Here is a 20,241-nt window from a genome sequence, read left to right on the forward strand (position 1 = left end):
TGCTGATATCTTTGTCTCTTTTTAATCACACTGCTTGCCTCAGTTGTGAATGGTAAGAGCTCAGTATCAAACAAACTAGAAAATAAAAGAAAACCTTAGTTTTTTTAGAGCAAAGGATGAGGTGGCAGAAGCGTGATCATCTTGTACACAGGGAGTGATGCATGCATGGAAGACAACAATGTTGAAAAACAGCCCTGCGTGTCTGGCATTCAAAGCCCGTATTTCATGAATTCCTCTGTTAATCACATCTTGTGATCCATCAAGACAACCAAGATATGACAACATCCTCTCTAGTTAAGTAAATTACCACGTCTGAAGTGAACGACATACCCAGAGTTACTGTGGCAGCTGGCCAAAAACAAAAAAGACAAAAAAATCAAGTACCTTCCTGGAAAGGTGATAGAGTAATTTGGGAAAAAAAAGTAGTGTAATGGAATAGGCTCCAGCCCCCCTGCGACCCTTTATGGATAAGCTATATAGATAATGGACAGAAAGTGTATCCATGTGCTTCATCTGAATGAGGAAGTATCTATAAGGGTTAACCAAACAAAAGATGGCATGGGTCTGATGTAATGAGCTAGTGACTTTAGTATATTCTCTACTCAATAGCAAACTCAGTTTCTGACTTCACCTCTTGGATAGGAACAAGTGAACTCAACAGAACAAATTAATTCTGGGAGAGATTAAAAGGATAGGTTCACATTTCTTCAGGTATAGTTTTTTTAAAAAAGTACTCACATGCCCTCATGTACACTGAAGTGGTTTTTGGTTGGACGTTGAGCAACTTCCTGGTGCCAGCAACAGAAAGGACCTGAGCCACACATCCTCCTCTTCATCATGAAAACCCAGGACACTCATGTACTAGAGGGAAGTTAGATTAGAGGAATACAGAGGTTATCAGAGAGTTTACAGTAATTTTGTCTACAGGACAACAAGGACTGCTATTACTACTACATCTCAGTTTAATCTCAGGACATTTTCTGACATCCAGGTTTTCACAACACACAAACAGGCCTCAAATGTGGCAAATTTTGAAGGGTCTTCAGCTTTTCACAGGGAGATATCATGAGCCTAGCAGTGGAAATAAATTTCATGACTAACATTTGGCCAGGATGTGATATATCAGGGGGGAAAAGCAGAAGGCTGGGGGGTACTCCACATTTCACCTCAGAAAATACCGTTGGGGTATTACTATGGGAAACACACTGTTCTTTCAGATTTCATAACAACAAATAAAAAGCAAATACTTTGATAGCTTCTGCTATTCAAGCTTACTCAGTTAGAATTCACTGCACTGTAACAATATTAAAAAACAAGAGTTTTACACCATTTGACATGAATTGCGTGATCTGCACAATCTCTAAAATGTTAAAAATGCAACATAACCTGACCACTCTCTAAGATGCTAATCATATATCCTTGACGTCCTTAACCCTACACCACCAGTTTTTCTAGATGTTTATCCCCATGTAACATAGGATATAGGCTACAATTTACTGGAAAATGTATGTGGCTGTAACATATAACACAGAAAGAATCTGCTCCAGGTTGTTTATTGACATTTGACTTAAGTTTCCATCTGAATAGCCTTTGTTCATTGAGTAAACAAGGGTGAGTCTTTCAAAAAAACTTTATGAAAGTATAATCTTGATTTCTCTTGACTTGGCTTTTTATTGTCATGCATTTTGTTTGGTCTCTTTTTAATTATTTATTTATTTTATCCCATTTGTATTTGTAATTGCCGTTTTCAATCTCTTACCTTATGTTTGGTGTTTTGCACCTTGGTGCTAAATTAATAAAGACATAGTTTTTGGTTTTAGTGGCTTTAGTAATAACTTGAGTAGTTTTCACAGATAAATGAACATTAGTTTTGAGTAATAAACAGCGGAGTAAAGCAGTGTGCACTGAATTAAAGTGACTTGCCATTCAGGAGAAAAAGTTCACTGAGTTCGTTCATGTTTTGACTTCTCATGAGGGTAAAAATCATAATGGCTAGGGTTAACTTCTTTCCCTCTCAATGGTTCACATTTGATGGTGTCTGTTCTTGAGCCTCGCTGTGCATAAGTAAACACCTCTCAGTCCTTGACAACACGGATGTAGCGAAGCAAGTTATTGACTCTTCACAAAAGTCAACACATACTGGTGGACAAGGGCTTTAGAACAAGATGTGCACACACATGTGGATTTAAGGACGTGTAATATTTTCCTAATATCATCATGACAATTATAATTATCAGTTTGTGTTGAAACTGTTTTAGAGGTGTAGATACAACTTTATGGTCTTTTTGGAGGCTGCAGTTGAACTGCATTGCATTATACGGACAGGTGTTTCTATTATTTGTCCGCCCATTTATGTCAGTGAGGGCTAAAAAGGCTAAATAAAAGAAACATCTCTTTGTATGATATCATACAATTCAAAAACACTGTAAGAGACGTGTAAGATAAACAAGGCATTTGTGTGCGTCAATGAGTGAATTCCATTTCAACATGTCTGTCTGGTTAGAGTTGACTTTCAGGATTAATGATCCTGAGGTAACCAAGACAGAAAGTAAGCCTGCGATCTACCTTTTTCTGTAGTTCCTGCAAGGAAACTCAACACTATGTGGCCGAGCTGGATTTTTGTGGCTTCATTATTCCTGAAACCAGACTTGAGCAAACAAGACAACACTGACAATGCAGTCAGGAGATTATCTGAGGAAATTCACTCACCTATACACATCACAAATCTTTTCCCAGGCATTAACTTACTGTTCACAGAAGCAGTGTAACACAAATTCAACATGTTTTAATCAATACATAGGTCTTAAATCTGCATAATCATAATATCTATCAATGTTTGTGAAAACAGTAGTTACATTTCTGTAATCTTACTAAATCTGCGCTACAAAAAAACCTTATCACACAATATTATTGAGCTTCAAAAGACTAAATCATCTGTCAGTGCTGTAAAATTGGTAGCAATCTTTGTCTGATATAAATCAACTTGTTTGAAGACAAAAAAGCACAGTGACACATTAAAATACAATAAAAAAAACTGAATGGAAAAAAACATGATCTCACCACTTGTCAACTTCTTTTTTACCATATTTGATGTTAATGTAAGAGATCAATGAAAAATAATAATCAAACTGGAAGGCACTTTAACTTGGCAGCACAATGTATCAGTTAAAACAGTCGCAAAATACATCTTGCCCATTCAGCGTATGTTATGGCCATCATGAGTAGCAGAGGAATGAAATTTACATACAGTGTTGATTCCATAACCAGTCATCAGGTGAGAAAACTTAACTCTTAAAAATTTACCAAGTCTCCCCTGACATTCCACCTAACAACTGACTAAAGCTACAGATCTATGGCCTCACTTTTCACACCGCTGTTTCTTAGATTTCTTTTAGTTTTACATTTTTGTATTTGTCTGTCTAACCTTTATTTAACTAGAAAGTTTCTGTTTATTTTCCCCAACCATTACAAGACTATTTTTATTACTATTTCATTACTGATCATCCACAATGCTGTGGATGATCGGTGACCCCTTGTCAACACCTTGTCACTACAGGAAGTGCAGCTAACTGACTCTCTGACAGTAACTGCTTTTACTGAGCAATCCGCTGGCACACCTCACCATACTAATGCCATTATAATATCTTTAAAAATAAAAACAAAAGCTGTAAACATCAAAGACGCCTTCCAGCACAAAGCGACACCTTTTGTGTATGTCTGAACACAAAATACATTTAACCTCATTTGTTCCTTTTAAAACATTTGCGCTTAAAACTGGGGAAACCCTCAGCCATTCACTCACTGACTATGATTAACATATACAAGTGGCACAAATTCCTAGCTTCAACCTAAACTGAGAAAACATTACAAAAAACTGCATAAAGAAGAGTTTATCTTAAACGCATTTACTGCACTGACTCACTGCCTGATACACCACATGTATATGCACTGAGACAAATTCCATGACTAGTATCATGTGACACTAATCAAACAGGTTTAACAGAACAGAACAGAACAGAAGGCCATGACCGAGACTCCGAGATCACAATGTGACTCATAGTTTGTGCCATTGTTGAATCATTTGTTCATATTTTTCTGATCAATGGAACTTTGACTTCATATTTGTGACCATTAATCCATGCAATTTGATTACAGTCACTGTTTATGTAATTTAATTTGCACTTCCATTGCAGTCTTCATTTTATTGCTTTGACACACTGTATAATCCTTTGTGGAGGAGGTTGGACAATTAAAAAATTAATAATTCCTCAGATAAAACACAAAATCTAAGGTGTTAGAGGGTATTAGAGTGATATGGCAGGATGCTTAAAAGTTAAACACTTAGACAGCAAAATGATTGTGTTTTCTGCTTTTCTACATCCTATTGACGAATACTGGGGGCATTACGTAGTGGAAAAAACAAAAATAATCTGTCAAAGGAAAACCTTTCCACTTCAAGAATGGGGCACAGAAACCATTTGTAAAAGTTGAAAGCGGAAACATGGCTACAGCTACATGGCTGGTTAACTTGAATGTTTACAAATCTGTTGATATACTCGGAACTCGCAAATATGACTTACTCAGAAGTACAAACCACATTAGTCCAACCTTTAGCATTTTTTCCATTCATCTCAGTATTCCCTAGCCAAAGGACATAACATTTTCAGTTTGTTTACTCTACCATTACAAAGATTAGGACCGCCAATCTAAAATTGCTACAGTCACACTTTTACTTTTGCTGGCTGTTAATAAGTTTCTACACAATTTACACCAGCAGGGTATACAGTTTGTTGACACATGAATGTTTTCTGTGAAAAGAAAACTACTAAACTTTGGATCCTGACAGTGAAATAAACAAATAAATTTAATAAACTACACTTTAGGACATTTAAAATAGTTTTTTGTCCATATTGTTATCATGTCCATTTTGCTGGGAGAAATTCAAAAGCCCTTGGTGGTAAAAATAGCATTTGTTGACCTATAAATTTCTTCCACAGTTCTTTGAGAAGATATCACTTTACCATAGTCCTGTCTAGTGATTACAATTCTGTACAATGTGCAGTCCTAACTGAATAGCTGCCACTCTCCATTATTAGAAACAGATAGTTCAGAGGTGCCTGGACTTGCCTTTTCAGTAATTAGGGAGGGTAAATGCTCATAGGAAACCACTGAACACAATGGGAATATTGAAGCAAACGCAAGAGCCTGCATTGCCACTTACAAACCAGTTTCATGGCATTGTGTTACAGCTCACATGACTAGTTTCACAAACCAGCCTTGTGCCACTTTACAGCATACATACTCACACACACACAATCTTACATTGCCTGTTACGTGAGTTGTTGCCCATCGAGACAAAAAGACATTCCTGTAGGAACTTTGTGCAGAGGGGTCAATAAAGAATTGTACATTAAATGAATACAGGTGTTTTGAGCCAATCACCAATTCTCTATTGAAATTTATGGCCTGTTTTTGACACTTCCAAAATGAACATGTGAAATTTTTTTTGTTTAATATGCTGCTTACCCAGCGGGTGCTGATAACTGAACATGATCACTGCTGTATGTGCGCAAATATGCAAATGTATGTAAATGTAATGTATCATCTTGTTTATGGGCACTGTGAACCCTCAAGGAAGTAATGCATTTAGGAACTTATCATGTCACATGCAAAGGGGGTTAAATGTGCTGTGTCATGGCAAAATTCTTGTTCCACACACACGCCCGTATTCCTCACCCCACCCTCTAAGGAACATCACCCATGATGTCATCCTCTGGTTCTGATGTCTTGACTCTTCCCTCCCCTTGGTTAAATACTGACACGCAGTGAACAGGTGTCACATCTTCACCTGGGAGCTTGTTGAGAACATAAGAGGTGCCAGCAGTCTACCTGTAAACCACACCGGAGAATAAAGCTACACAAGAACTTCATTCCCTTGGCTGCTTTACCCAGTTTCACCCATCGTTTGAACCGAAGACAAGAATACTAACAGGTAGGTTAAAACAATACATGCGAAATGTTAATATCTATTCTTAAATTACTTCTGTAGGAATACCATATACTATACATGTAACCAATGAAAAATTACTTTCTCTTCAAATTCCAATTAGGTTTATTTATGATATAATTATTTGTTTCCTTTTGCAATTTCTAAAAGTCAGTCAACACATAAAATCTAAAATGTTAATGACAATGTCAGTTATTTGAATTAATTATGAACAGCAACTAATAATTATAATATTTTGGGATATAACAGGTATTGCTGTAACATTAAGTGAACAGTATAAATATGAAATTATACCTCTCATATCTTATATCCTATATTATAATATGAATCGTTTTTCAGCATTCACAAAAACCACAGTAAACTAAATTATACATTAGATGTGCTTTCCTGTGTTAATGGAAATACATTTCTGATAAATATCATTCAATTATTGGTTTACATACTGAACAGATTTATTAAAATATATTTTAACTTTCATGACATAGTAATGGTTCATGATTTTAGAAAATTAGATTTTGGTTTTCAAATGGCATACTATGGTATATCTCAAAACAACTTTAATTAAAGGTGCGACTATTAAATATGGTTCTGCCTTAGTAACATTTCCCGTATGTTCTCCTCCACAACCCTCATTGAGAGTAGCTCAAGTGATCCCAGCAGCAGTTCTGTGATACTGATCATATAAGATCATGATACTGAGGAAGAAAAAAAAATACCCCTAGAAATTCAGAAAGCAGGAATTATGTATTATTCTAGCTTAGTAGCCATTTAACACTCTCACATACTGACTGCAACTTGGCCATGTTCAGCTGGCAAAAGGCCAGATAACAGAACAGCTGTTAAAATGCTTAAAGAAAAGATACAACAGAAATAACTATGCTTAATTGAAACCTTTTTAATCTGTGTAAATTCAGTCATTATGAAAAATGAATGCGTTTATCATCTTATTTTAAAAATTATTTGAGGAATTGCTGAATAGTCTCAGTGATTACCATATAACATTGAAATATATAGCCTGAAATGCCCATCCCTAGTCACTACTTCTTGACTCCTCATGGTGGCGCACTTGGTTCATTGTGTTGCCTGTGTACTTAAAAGATAAGTGCTTGCAGATTGTAAAATGCCACTGAATGCAGTGTTCTCAACCAGCAGTCACTCATAGATGATGTTTTAGTGTATTATGTTTAGTAAAATAATTCACTTTTAATGTTTTCTCTGAGGTCACCTGATACAATCTCTGTTACCACAGAACTAACTGTGGCTGAAGTGTGCGATTATATTGTTTATAATTCTCATCTATATAATAATTTCACCCTACTTACTCTAGGCATGGACAACAGACTGGTCCTCACTGTCCTTTTTGTGACGCTGTCTTGGATGTCAGTGGGCACCTATGCTCAAAGCAATACAACCGTAGCACCAAACAACATGACAACAGGAAACATGACACACAACATGACTACAGCAGCAGGAGCCAACGCAACAATGGCACCAGGAGGCAACACCACAACGGCATCAGGAATCAATACGACTACGACATCAGGAGCCAATACGACTACGACATCAGGAGCCAATACGACTACAGCATCAGGAGCCAATACGACTACGACATCAGGAGCCAATACGACTACGACATCAGGAGCCAATACGACTACGACATCAGGAGCCAATACGACTACGAGCATCAGGAGCCAATACGACTACGACATCAGGAGCCAATACGACTACGGCATCAGGAGCCAATACGACTACGGCATCAGGAGCCAATACGACTACGGCATCAGGAGCCAATACGACTACGGCATCAGGAGCCAACGTGACAACAACAGCAACTGCAGCTCCCCCACTAACTCCTAACACCACAGTGGAATTTCTTGAGGTTAGTGATGCCAGAAACTAAAATCAGAGCATAATGAAATATAAAAGAACAGAACAGGGTAAAGTAAAATGACCTTTTTTGATGGTTTTGAACTTAATCAACATGTACATTATCCCACCTGCTTAAATATCTCTCATCTCACTTGCAGACCGTTATTTCCAGAGCAGGATGTGGGCGCACAAATCTCTGTGCAGCTCAGCCCTCCGACTGCGACCCCTCCCAAGGGGGATCATGTTTCTTCCTTTCTGCCAGGGTGCAGAGTGGTCAAAACTTTGACTTTGGGCTCTCAGGAGAGTCAGAGGGCTACATTGCTGCCACCGTGTCAGCTGACAGCAACGTGGTATGTCAAGTTCTGTCACTTGCTTGTATACGAAAGTACCATTAAATCCAACCCTGAGCCAATCACATGGTTTGTTTGAAGTTATCTGTGTAAACAAATACTGTTTATGGTTTTGCTCCACAGGGAAATAACGACACAACCTACGTCTGTGCAAAGAACGGCACTGAGGTTCTGTTCTTTGGCACTTACCTCAACAATGGACAGCTGACTAAAGCAGTGGTAAGTTTTTCTTGTCTCAGACTGCTCTAGGGTTAGAGCTGGCTGATTATTTATTTATTAGTCTGTTGGAGGAGCTGAATGGCCGTGTAATATAGAAATACAATAGACTATAATATACAAATTTGTGTTTAGTAATAGTTAATTTATGTGAACAGCAGTAGTTGCAGCTGATCTGGTTTGGTTATAAACCTGGTTTCTATCTTTACACTTAAATATAATTTTCTTTTCAACCTGCTGCTCAAACAATATCAACATTTGCATGGTATATAAATATTGGTTACAACATGCTGCCGAAAACTTATTTGTCACCTGTAAAACTGTCTTTGCTCTGCAGCTGAACGCGAACTCTGTGAAGGGCAGGGTCAATGGAAACAAAATCCAGTGTACATTTGCTGCCACTGTATCAAATGCACAAACCAAAGCAACCACTGTCGCAATCGCAATTTCTACTGGACCTTTCAACACCAGTAAGCTAACATAAGACATATGCACTTTCAACAGTCAACTAAGACCCACTGTCACAGATTTCCCCATAAGCCAAAAACATATCAGTAATCTTTGTGTCTTTTGCTTGTTCTCTCAGCTTCTGGTACTCTGGGAGCACCCACCCTCCAGCTTCGGAGCACTGGTGTAGACCTGGGAAACCCTAACGCCACCGTCACCAATAACCTTTCAAACACCTCCACTACCGCTGCACCCACCGTAGGCACCACTAATCACGCCATCACATTCCAGCAGTCACTGATGCAGGGTAAGCCAAAGAGATGAGGTGGTTTTTAGAAGGATATCTGAAACTAAAACATCTTTAAGAGAGCAAAGTCTGTGCGATGCCTAATAACTGATTTTTTTTTTTCCTGTTCTCCCTTTTAGCTCTGCTGATCTCTGTGGGTATGGTGGGTCTGGGCATGCTATGAGGAAGATGAAATCCCCATGAGTCTAGACATGAAAACCTCAACTCCCCTATTCATATATGTATGCTGGTAAAATATCTCACAATATGTTTACTATACACAGAACATTCCAGATTATTAAGACCATGCTGAATTTAGTATCAACTTACTGGAGGTGAAAGTAGAAGGACCCTCTGACTTGCTTTCACATCTGTTACAGAATCTGAAACAAAGAAGAAAATTTATTTTGAAGTTTTTAAATTTAACATTATATGTAATCCATTTTGTTTTGTAACCATAGGACTGCTGGATTTCTGTCCTGTGAGATACTTTGCAGACAAATACACTGACTCTCAGCCCCACGTGTAAATCAATCTGTGAATGTGGTACAACTGAGAAGGACTATTAAGATTAGAAGAACCAACCAGAATTCCAAATCAAATTAATCAGTTCCTGGCTTTGACCAGGAGATGTCATGCTTTTTGGGTTTGGGGTCTGGTTACCTTTTAAGCCCACATTACTACTGTCAGACAAAAATCTCCTGACTTAGTAACTGCACGGCAACTTCTGGAGCCATCAAACTGTTTTGTTACGTTTCTTGTAGCACACACAAGACAAGCAAAGAAACAATTTTGATCTCTTTTCTTGTCACTCTTAATGATGCCACCTAATGGCAGATGTGTGCTTTTGAATTATGTTATTATTATTTTTTTATTCTCTATGGTGTGAATGTACTGTACACTGTTGATGATTCAACAGTGCTCTTAATATGAAGCCTTCACTGGCTGACATTTGTGTGTGTGTGTGAGAGAGAGAAAGTGTGTGAGTGCAAATATACATGCAAATGAACTGTTCAACATAAAGATTGCTATATATTATACCAAATATTGGTGAAGCTGATTTTGCACATTGCATTATGTAATGAATGAGTTCTTATTAAAATTTTTGAAATAAATATTTTACTCAACTGACTGTTCAGATATTGCTAACAGATGGAAAATACTTTGACTCTAAGACTGTCTCAGTTTTTCTGGTGTTGTTCTGTAACTTTGTTGATTTAAATTCCCCTGAAATTTGTTTTCAGCATCAGAAAAATTAGCTGCAACATACCAAGAGGCCAATATATAATAATAATAAAAGTAAAAGTATATAATTAAAGGAGAATTTGTTGTAACAGACACAGATACAAGTATCATATGAGACAGAAAATTATTTAGTAGTTGTACAGTATCCTACATGTTACAATGTAAAATAAAACATTTACTATTTATCTAAAACCTACAGACATATAAATACATACATAAATGCAATGAGCTCAATAAATGAGGAGATGCAAACAGCAAATATTTATTTTGTTGCAAAGCTACTCCCTAGGTGTTTGAAAACACCACATCTGACTTGTGGCAGCTAAAAAAAATACAACAATCCTGCAATAAATCCTGCCTCCGTGAAGGTTTAGTGAGTTGAAAACTGTGTTAAAGCCGTTTTAATTCAACTGTGATCATTTTGAAACTTATCTCCCTTAAAGCAACAGTAACCTACATCACTGTGAACCCTTGAACCCCCTTGGCTTGGTATCCAAATCAAGCAGGATATAGCAAAGCACAACCTAGCCAACGCTATCTGTGTAAGCTAGGCTACGTTTACTGGCTCAATATAAACTAATACAAGGCTACAACAGCCACCTACTGGACAACAAATCCAGTGAACACCGGTTTTGGTAGTTTACGAGTGAAAAGACGTTTAGGATTAAACTACATGTCGTTAGGGGGGAAAAGAGTTTGTTTAGACGTCAAAGTAGCTAATTTTTTAACGGTGTATGGCCTCTGTTTCTGCTTTTCACGTACGCTCGTTAATTCAGACAGCTGCTTTGGTATGAAATTACAAACCAAACAGGTCGTTTGACAACACTTACCGCAGTAGCACTTGATATTTCCGAAATATATCCATGGTTCCCTAGAAACGTTTTCCGTGGGCTACCGCTGATTTTACACCAAACAAAGATGACCGCCGGAAGTGACATACCAGCAACACATGATGGTCCATCTTTGTGTCACTAGTTTTTTTGTTAATTGTATATTTTTAATGCATAATATTTTTAATATCTTTTAAATGGGAAACTATTTTAAATGTTCTTCTCTCATATGCAATGTTGACAAATTTCCATAATGTCTCTCTTTACATACAGTCTATGTTATGTACAAAGTACAGTGATTTTGGAGGCTGACACTGTATAGGCCTACTAGGCCAAAAATGTGTCTTTCAAATCAGTGTAACAAGTTTGATCAAGGTAAACACAGTATTCAAGCTGGCGGTCATACCAGTTCTTAGTTCCTTAACATCATCAAATACTTCACTAACCATGTGAAAATAAACAAGTGGATTTACTGTCCTGATGTAAGTGCTTTCAGGGCAAAACAGTGTTTGTAAGGGCAGAAAAGAGAAAGCTGAATGTAGCAATCAAAACAGTCTAAGTTAATCACTGTTGAATGTGACAAGTGAACAGGCTATATTATCAACTTCAAAAAAAGGCTTAGTTGATAAAGCTATTACGTTACTTTCATGACACTTCATGGCAATAACAGGAGAGGTGTTACACTCTTGGAATTACTGGACTGTGTTGTGTACAATATTACTCAATTAAAGTGCATTAAATATTGAGTTGGATTAAATATTGATGACTGCTGTCCATCTCCATAATTTCACTCAGGTTTTATCAAGAATAATTTAAATTATTTGACAGTTATGAAAACAAATGCAAATTTATATGTTCTCATGTACCACAACATATTAGCCGGTACAGTGATTGGAAATGCTCAGGTGTGTGTCAGTCTTAATTGTTTATTTAAATTTTGACTCCAAAGGCATGAGTGGGAGTCAGTACATTTGGATCCTCAGTGGTAAGTCAGAGTAATTTTTTTTTATTCTTAATTATCATTTTTAATTGTAATTTTGATAATTTATTGTTTGTATTTTCAAAAACTAAATTTAATATATATTTACTTCACAGAGATAGTTATTTATTTTTTTATTTTTATTTTATTTAATTATATCCTGGTCAGTTGGGGCAGAAAAATATCAGAACAAGGTGACAGATACACAGCCATGCCCAAATCCCTATAGCTCTAAAGTTTCTAATTGCTAATGTGTTAGCATCTTTTTGTCCATTTTCACATGCAGCAGACATGAAGCACCATAACCATTTAACTGGAGTACTGTTTATGTCCCCTTGACAAATTCAAGTCGAAATAGACTGGTGAAATCTATTTCACTGTCAGCAGTGATGTTTACAATGATTCTGTTCCCTTTAAATTTCATTTCACTGTTTCTGTTTAAACTCATTAGTTCAATATATAACTAACACATATTGTGTCTAACTATGTTCTCATCACTTAACAGCAACTTTTTTTTTTTTCAAAAAGGAAGTCTTCTCCAGAATGTGGCACCGAATAAAAGAGCTGTCCAGTCCTGGATATTCAACAGAGTCCAATGACCCAAAACGCACAAGGTGAAGCAGCTTGATACAGACTAATAACTCTGCCTTGTGATATGAATACAATTTTATCTGTCTCACTTTCTCTTTTCCTTTCCACTCTTCTTCTCACACAGGTGTGCAGTCATCTCTCACATTCCTCAGGGTCACACATTTTACTTTTCATGTTTCGCTATGGAGGGACGCTACGTCACCCTACGTCTCCCTGGAAGCAAGAAGATTCTAACTCTCTGTGAAGTTGAGGTGCTCTCCATAGAATATGGTAATAATTCATATCATATAGATGAATGTGGTAGTTCAAGGACTTGTTCAAATCAATTGTCTGTTGTGAACGGGGGCACCATGAGAGAGGAGAGAGAATTTTGACACTGTGTGAAGTGGAGGTGTATGCTTCCCTGGAATAATGTGTCTGCTAGAAGGTAATCAAGCTAAAAAGAGAACTAGTGGCTTTAGTACTAACACTCTTGGCTTCTGAAGCTCTTGTGTATCCATATGTATTGTTATTGTTCCCGGGGCAACTGAAATTTCAAGTCAAGCCTGTTTTGTTTTTGTTTGTTTTTTTTTAAGTATCAACATGAGTGAACAACAGAACCTAACAAGACTCTTTCTCTCCAGTGCCAGAAGTTGCTCCTCCTCCTCCTCCTCCCTCTGTGAGCGCACTGCTGAATGGCAGGAATGTGACGTTGGTGGGAAAGAGGCTCTGCTGGTCTGAATGCCCTGCTACCACTGGGACCTGCTTAGTCTTCACAGCCAGGAGGAGCAGAGCGAGGTGGAGCAGCTGTTAGGCCGCAGCCCTGTCCCCCTCACAGGCTATATCTGGCTGGGATTGCGCAGGTACTCTGAATGAGCAGTTAGGTGCTCAGTGTCTCACTCACACACAGCTTAACGTGACATGACAGTCCCAAGTTGACTCTGAGCATCGAAAACATCTGCTGAACACACAAGTGCAACTTCAACAAACAGCTTGGCAAAAGCTGAGTTTGGAAAATGTGTTATTGGCATGATCAAGGAGTTAAACGACGTAAGATGATGGACGCAAGATGAGGCCCTGTGTTCCTGCAGTAGACTGAGAGGGCAGGTGCACTAATGTGTTCTCTTTCCACGCAGTCCAGATGCCTGAGAATTTGAATTTTGTGAATTAACTCAGGTCTTTGAGTCAAATTTTGTGTGATAGGAATCCCTCATTTGCATTGTTGCCATCCTAAGACAGATGTGCATAAATGCTTTGCTGACAGCTCTCACTGAATGATTTGCTGCTGTTCTGTGCTTAACATAATCTTAAGTGGCATAATCTTTGGGTTTTGGACTGACAGAACAAAGCATTTGGAAATGTCACCTTGAGCTTTCAAACATAAACAGTTAATCAAAACCTTTTAGTTGTAGCCCAGACTCACGTAAAACTCAAGAAACAGCTTTCGAAAATGTTTTATGTTTCTTGTGTTCATAGATCTACTCTGCAGATATATCATGGGCGACACATCGTTCTGGATGTCCAGAGAGTCTGTGAAATTCACCCACCGGCTGCGAGATTCTGGACCATACCTTTTCTCAAGCCCCTGTGGAGGTATGGCCAGCAAAGAGCACTTCCTCTGGGATAGCCAGCCTTGCAATGAGCTCCTCAACTTCAATCCAATCAGGTTGTGCTACACCTCACACGTAAGACACATGTGCACATTTGGTACATCACCTCTATTTTTCACCAGCTCCTTCTGCCCCTTTTTGCCCCTTTGCTGTCAGTGGCTCACAGAGAGTTTATTTTTACAGCAGTAATGATGCCACAAGTCTATAGTAAGGGTGAAGTTCAAAATAGCAGTTTTAAACTTGGTGGACTCCTTCAATCATATATATTTCTGTTTGGATGGTTACTGTATATACTCTACAGTTAGATACTACATGTTTTCTTTATCAGGTAATTTAGTAAGGATAAAGATATAGCTGTAATATACATGTAGGCTTTTAGTTCCTTGGCTGAATATTTTATTATTAATCACCTTATCTGCTTCTGTAAAACAGCAAATGTGACACAGATACATATTTAGTTTGTAACTGTCTGACTGACCTTGAGAGAAATAATCAGTCTCCAAGTTTCCATATTCTGTTAGCACATCATAAAATGCTAAAGTAAGCAATAAGTCTCCTTGTAGGTAGTGTAAATTAAGCTGTGTGGTTGATTTGTTGAATTGTGTAAAGTTTAACTGAGACTAATCAACCAGCAAAATAATAATTACAGGAATAAACATGATTAAACAAATAAAGTGTGGGCGTTTATGATGTGCTTAGGTTACGTAAATCACTACCTTGGTTTGACCCTTCCAGTTGTACTTGTAACATAACAAAATAACTGCACAGATGCACAAAGGGAGCATTAAACACTTGGCCAAGTTCCAGTTGGCCATGTCTGGAAATTCCAAGGTGCCTTTCGGTAGGTGTTTCACAATCCTGTCGGCTTTAGGGCCAAGTGTGAATAATGAGTGTAATGTTAACACAGTAAACTGCATAGAGATGCAGGATGCATGAACACACCCTGAGGCAGGGTTAGATGGGGATTTATGTTGTTCTTCCTGTCCTTCTTGTCAGGCGTCTTTGTTGCCGGCTAGGTGGGTTGAGTCCTTATTTTCATCTAGCTCTGAAACTAGAAATTGCAAATAGTGCAACTTTTTTTTTTAGATATATGTTGTATACTGTAGTTCTGTCACACATTCAGAAATGTCACACACAGTTTGCCTTTTAAAAACTGCTCTGTTCTTCTATGACTGATTCACAAACAAAGGTGTATATCAAAGAGATTCAAGCAAGCACCTTTTCCACCACTACTTTTTTATATATAATTGCAGTATCACACAATAAACACTGGGAGTCACTGTTGAACTATTGGAGTGGATGTTCAGAAGAGACTCCATTCCCTCACTCTTAGCCCCAACACACTAACCATAAAGGTTAAATTTAGCTGTGTTATAGCAACCAGTGTGGCTCCATTATGGGGAAATAAAGCTATAAAAGAAACTGTGAGTCATGGCAACTCAAAACTAAAACATCTCTTTATGTTTATACGTGGAGAAAAAGTAAGTTCTCCATCACTGTGATATAAACATTTCTCCACTGCAAGTTTACTGAATGGTATTAACACATGGCTCACATGCGTAACAGTGTAATTATATTATGTTCTTTATGAGATGACTTAACTCCTTTACTGGCAAAATGACAGCTATTGTGCAAAGTTAATGACCTTAAGGAAAATTTCTCATCCTAATATAAATTCCAAGTGACAGGTTAGATTGTTTCAAAATGCTCTATAACTAGGTAAAGGTTAATGATTGTCATGAGCTCAAACACTGGATCTCAGACATTCTCAGACACTTTCATTTCCTTTATTAAGTCAAAATATTGGGGATTAACCCAAGAGGTCGATTAAACTTATGAACATTATCAAGTCTGGCTAGCATAATCTTCTCCACATTCCAACAAGTCCGCCAATCTGAACAACCATAAGTCGTCTGTCCTTTCCCTCTCTCTGACATTTAGCTTAGATATCTTGGGGATTCCTACTTAACAAATGAAAAAAACAAACGTTGGGGAAACTTTTTAACCCCTAAACAAACAACCCTGATGATGTCATCAGGGTAATCTTGGCTTGGCCTTTGGGTAGTACACATTTTAGAGTAATTTTGGAGTAGTACTACGTAAGGTAAGTCTTATGAAATATGTCTGGAGGGGACATGGAGGGAAAAAAATTCTGGCTTGGAAAAAAAAGATGTAGCGAGAAAGTTTCTTGGAATCTCGTTAAAAATTCTTGAGATCTCGAGAAGGTTTCTTGGGATCATCAGATTTTTTTTTTCTCTCCATGCTCTGTAGAAATGTAGGATCCAGAGTTTTTGGAGCTTGACACAAATTAGGGTCTAAAAGTCCCCCACTGTTGAGGAAGTGCAAAACTAAACTGCTGGATTAGCCCTTTAACCCTGTCAGATAGGTGGCAAAATAGCAGTTTAAGTGACTCAGGGTTATTTATGTCTCAGCTAACAACCTTCACAATGTTCTGGTGCACTAAAATCCATTCTGCTAAAAATGAACAATATATTTATTATCATTTGAGTATTTTTCACAGATTGCCCAAACCCTTTTCATCAAATTGAGCTAAATTACAAATAGACTTAATTATCCCCAACTGAGAACAAAGAACATGCAATTTCACAAATAGCCGAACAATAAAACATCAGAGAGAGGTTTCTTTGCAATTACGCCTGGGTGGGGTAACGGCTTTTCATTGTCTATTCATTTAAGTTACTCTGGGGGGAAAAAATGGAAAGTTTGAGTGCAGAGGGGACTGTAGTGCTCTTGTTAGGTGAGAGGAGGAGAGGGGAGGGGAGGAGATGGGGAGGGGAGGGAGGTGGGAGTGCGTGGGACTGCCGGATAGGGGAGGAAAAAAAATATTCAGCTTGGACATTCCCAGGCTGGGAAATATAGCAGAGAGTGTGGAAGGGGAGAGAAGAGGGTTGTTTTTTTCTCACCCGCTGATGTTTCCAGAGAAAGAGAGATTTGAACGGGAGAAATCGCCTCAGGGAAGGTCATGGAGGCTGCTTGATTATAACTGAGAGGAGAAAGTTTGTGCGGAGAATGCGGAGAGGAAGCGAATCCAGGAAAGGAGCTGAGGACTATGTAGGAATTCCTGACTGAAGTCATGGCAAGTCCCTCTTTTTTAAGCTATGAAGAACTCAAGTTTGTTTGGAAAATACTGAAAGTTATCCAACTGATAAGGAAGAGACTGTTGCTGTTCAGGCTTTAGTCTTACAACACAGAATTTACCTAAGGCAACATGACATTTGAAGTTTTGTCTAGCTTAAATTTACTTAATAGCATATTTTTTTGACTTGCATGAGATTGATGTGGATGCTTTGACATTTTACTTAAATGCAGAAATCACCCAAAACAGCATCATTTCTATACATTTTTCACTTCGATCGGTAACACAACATAAAGGCATGTGTTTGATTTGGGAAGAAATATAGGCAGCAGTTACAACTGTTGGTTTCTAAGTTGTCAAATCCCAATGTCAGCAAATTATAATGATATGATTCACGTTGTGTGACGTTAGTGATTTTTTGTGGTTGATTTGCAGAGGGGATCAGGAGGTTTTACTAAAGCAAAAGAGCTCTCTGTTGCATCTCTTGGGATTCTGTTTACCATCCCCACCCACTTATGGTCTGATCAGTGACATACAGAGGCAGACTGGGGGATGGCAGACACATGCGCGCATATAAGAAGATGAATTAAATTAAGAGAGAAACATTAAAGAAAGATTACGCTTATATTCTGTGCATTTGGGCAGGGTGGAGCACTTTTTGGCAGAGAGAGGAAGAGAAAAGCAAAGAGAAAGGGAGAACTGGAGTGGGAAAGAGCGGAATAAAAGAGGAGGGTAGGGTTACTTTTTATTTTAGGAGACTTGGACAGCAGCAGCGGTGGTTTCGGTGATGCCGCATTTTCCACATTGGACCTGGGAGAAAAGGGAAGGCAGAGAAAAATGAAAAAAAAGAGAAAGCAAGTGGGAACAAGGGATGGCATGGACTTAAGGGAAGGAACATGTGCAGTACAGTTTCATCTTCCTCAGTACCCAACAGGGAAAGTTTGGGATTGAAAAGAGTAACAGATGTACACACAAGAACACATATGGTCACTGCAAAGTCGTAGGTGTATAGAAACTGAACTTTTCCTTCAACACCAGGCTCATAAGAGTAAAATTAACACTTAAAACAGAGCTAATGACCAACCCTCCAACAACATGTTCAAAAAATAAAAGCATAAGACCAATGAATGTGTGCATATACACTTGCTCGGGGACAAACATGGCAGTTAACACATGCACATAAGTGTTAAAATGCATCAGCAAACAGTTATGCAAACACTCAGAGTCATATAGTCACACACATGCAACAGTGTTCACTGCTAAGAATATGTGGCAGAGGGTATTTCCATTCCCTCTGTCTGCCGTGCTGTGATTTTGAAACTCCAATGGGATGTACCATTGAAAAAAAATAGTCTGATGAAAGTCATAGCAAGAGGTTTTGTGTGTTTGTTTTAACCTGCCTGGTGTACCAAGCGGGCGGAGATAACAGTACTAGAACAATCCAGACGGGGTCAGTGATGCCGTCAATCACAGGAATCTATGGTCAACTGAGTTTCCTGTGATTGTCAAGACTCTTTGACACATACAAAGCATTCAGACTGAGGATGGCTGCTTTTCAATGCAGAAATTTGTTGCTTGTGTCTATATTGCACATCCAAGGGGTTTATTTGCTTTTAATTTGCTCCTCATTACAGATTTCGTATTATTTTGCAACATTGAAATCAGAAAAGCTTGACTTAAAGCTGCTTTAATCCATATTTTCACTGAAGGTGTTTCTCGTGGTGACAAACCCACAGAGAGCTCTGTAGTGTCCCCAGCATGCAGCAGTTTTAAGTAGCCGGCACCAAACAGCAGACTGACAAAGCTAGCGACCAGCTGGTAAAACAAAGTGGAACATTTGGTAGCAAAAGAGACAGATATATACCTCAGGAGCTGGTGAGGAAGACCAAATCAGAACTGAAAGGAGACAAAATATAACATTAGCAAGGTTGCGAGAAATGCCTCCTGGATGTGTAAATGAGCATGTTTGCTAACATGTTCACAACACCAATTTGGTGATAGAATATCATAAAATATTGTGTTTGCCGCTTGTTGCGCTGACCAAGTGGCTAGCTAAGCTAGCATGCTAACGTGCCACCTAGCCTAGTCAGGAAATGTAACACACAGGAGAGAAGAAGAAAAACACCAAAAATTTGTGCTTATTTGTCACATTTCTCAAACGGTACCACAGTTCACACAATAGACAGTGTATTGTATGTGAGCTGCTTCTACTCAGTGACAGACTGTAGCCCTTAAGTAGTCTAAAACAATCTGTAAAAAGTCCCGGCAAGCTGTTGGACCTACTCTAGGTCAGGTTAGATTATACAGGAAGATTTAGAAAAGGAAATCAGTCTTAGGCCTCTCCTCTTTCTTCCTCTTCATCCCCTTTTCTCTTTGTCTGTCTGCCTGATTTTTTTCCTGTCTCCCCTCCTCACCACCCCTCTTCTTTTCTGCTCCCTCTTTCTCTGTCGGCATCTTTCTCATGCCTTCTCCTAATCATGTCATCTCCTTTCTCCGAGCTCCTTTCTGCTCTATCGCTCTTCCTTTCTTCCCCCTGTCCTTCATGTACTGTAGGGGTCTACATCTGGTTTCTATCATGGTTACTGCTGCTCTTGTTTCCCATCGATCTCTCCCCCTTAGCCTCCTCCTCCTCCTTCTTTTCTCTTTTCCTCTTTCTGTCTGAGCCCTCACTCTCTATAGGGCTGTCTGGTTCTCTCAGTGTCTCTGTCTCCTTTTCAGTCTGTTTCCTCAAATGC

At 38.4% G+C, this 20,241-nt stretch overlaps 1 protein-coding gene and 1 long non-coding RNA gene across 2 annotated transcripts in view; both read left to right on the top strand.

Moving 5' to 3' along the window:
- The first annotated feature begins 12,899 nt into the window (after window positions 1-12,899).
- LOC127143258 (uncharacterized) lies at window positions 12,900-14,569 on the top strand. Its single transcript, XR_007814545.1, has 3 exons — window positions 12,900-13,090; window positions 13,444-13,662; window positions 14,276-14,569. It is a non-coding gene; the product is annotated as an uncharacterized LOC127143258 (long non-coding RNA).
- Window positions 14,570-17,257: 2,688 nt separating this feature from the next.
- Window positions 17,258-20,241, top strand: part of arhgef40 (Rho guanine nucleotide exchange factor (GEF) 40) — a 38,039-nt gene continuing 35,055 nt past the window's right edge. The window contains 1 exon segment of the mRNA XM_018662570.2: window positions 17,258-17,506. Coding sequence (XP_018518086.1) covers window positions 17,504-17,506 — 3 coding nt within the window. The 5' untranslated portion in view covers window positions 17,258-17,503.

This window comes from Lates calcarifer, linkage group LG14 (genome assembly GCF_001640805.2).
Source record: "Lates calcarifer isolate ASB-BC8 linkage group LG14, TLL_Latcal_v3, whole genome shotgun sequence".
NCBI classification, from domain to species: Eukaryota; Metazoa; Chordata; class Actinopteri; family Centropomidae; genus Lates; species Lates calcarifer.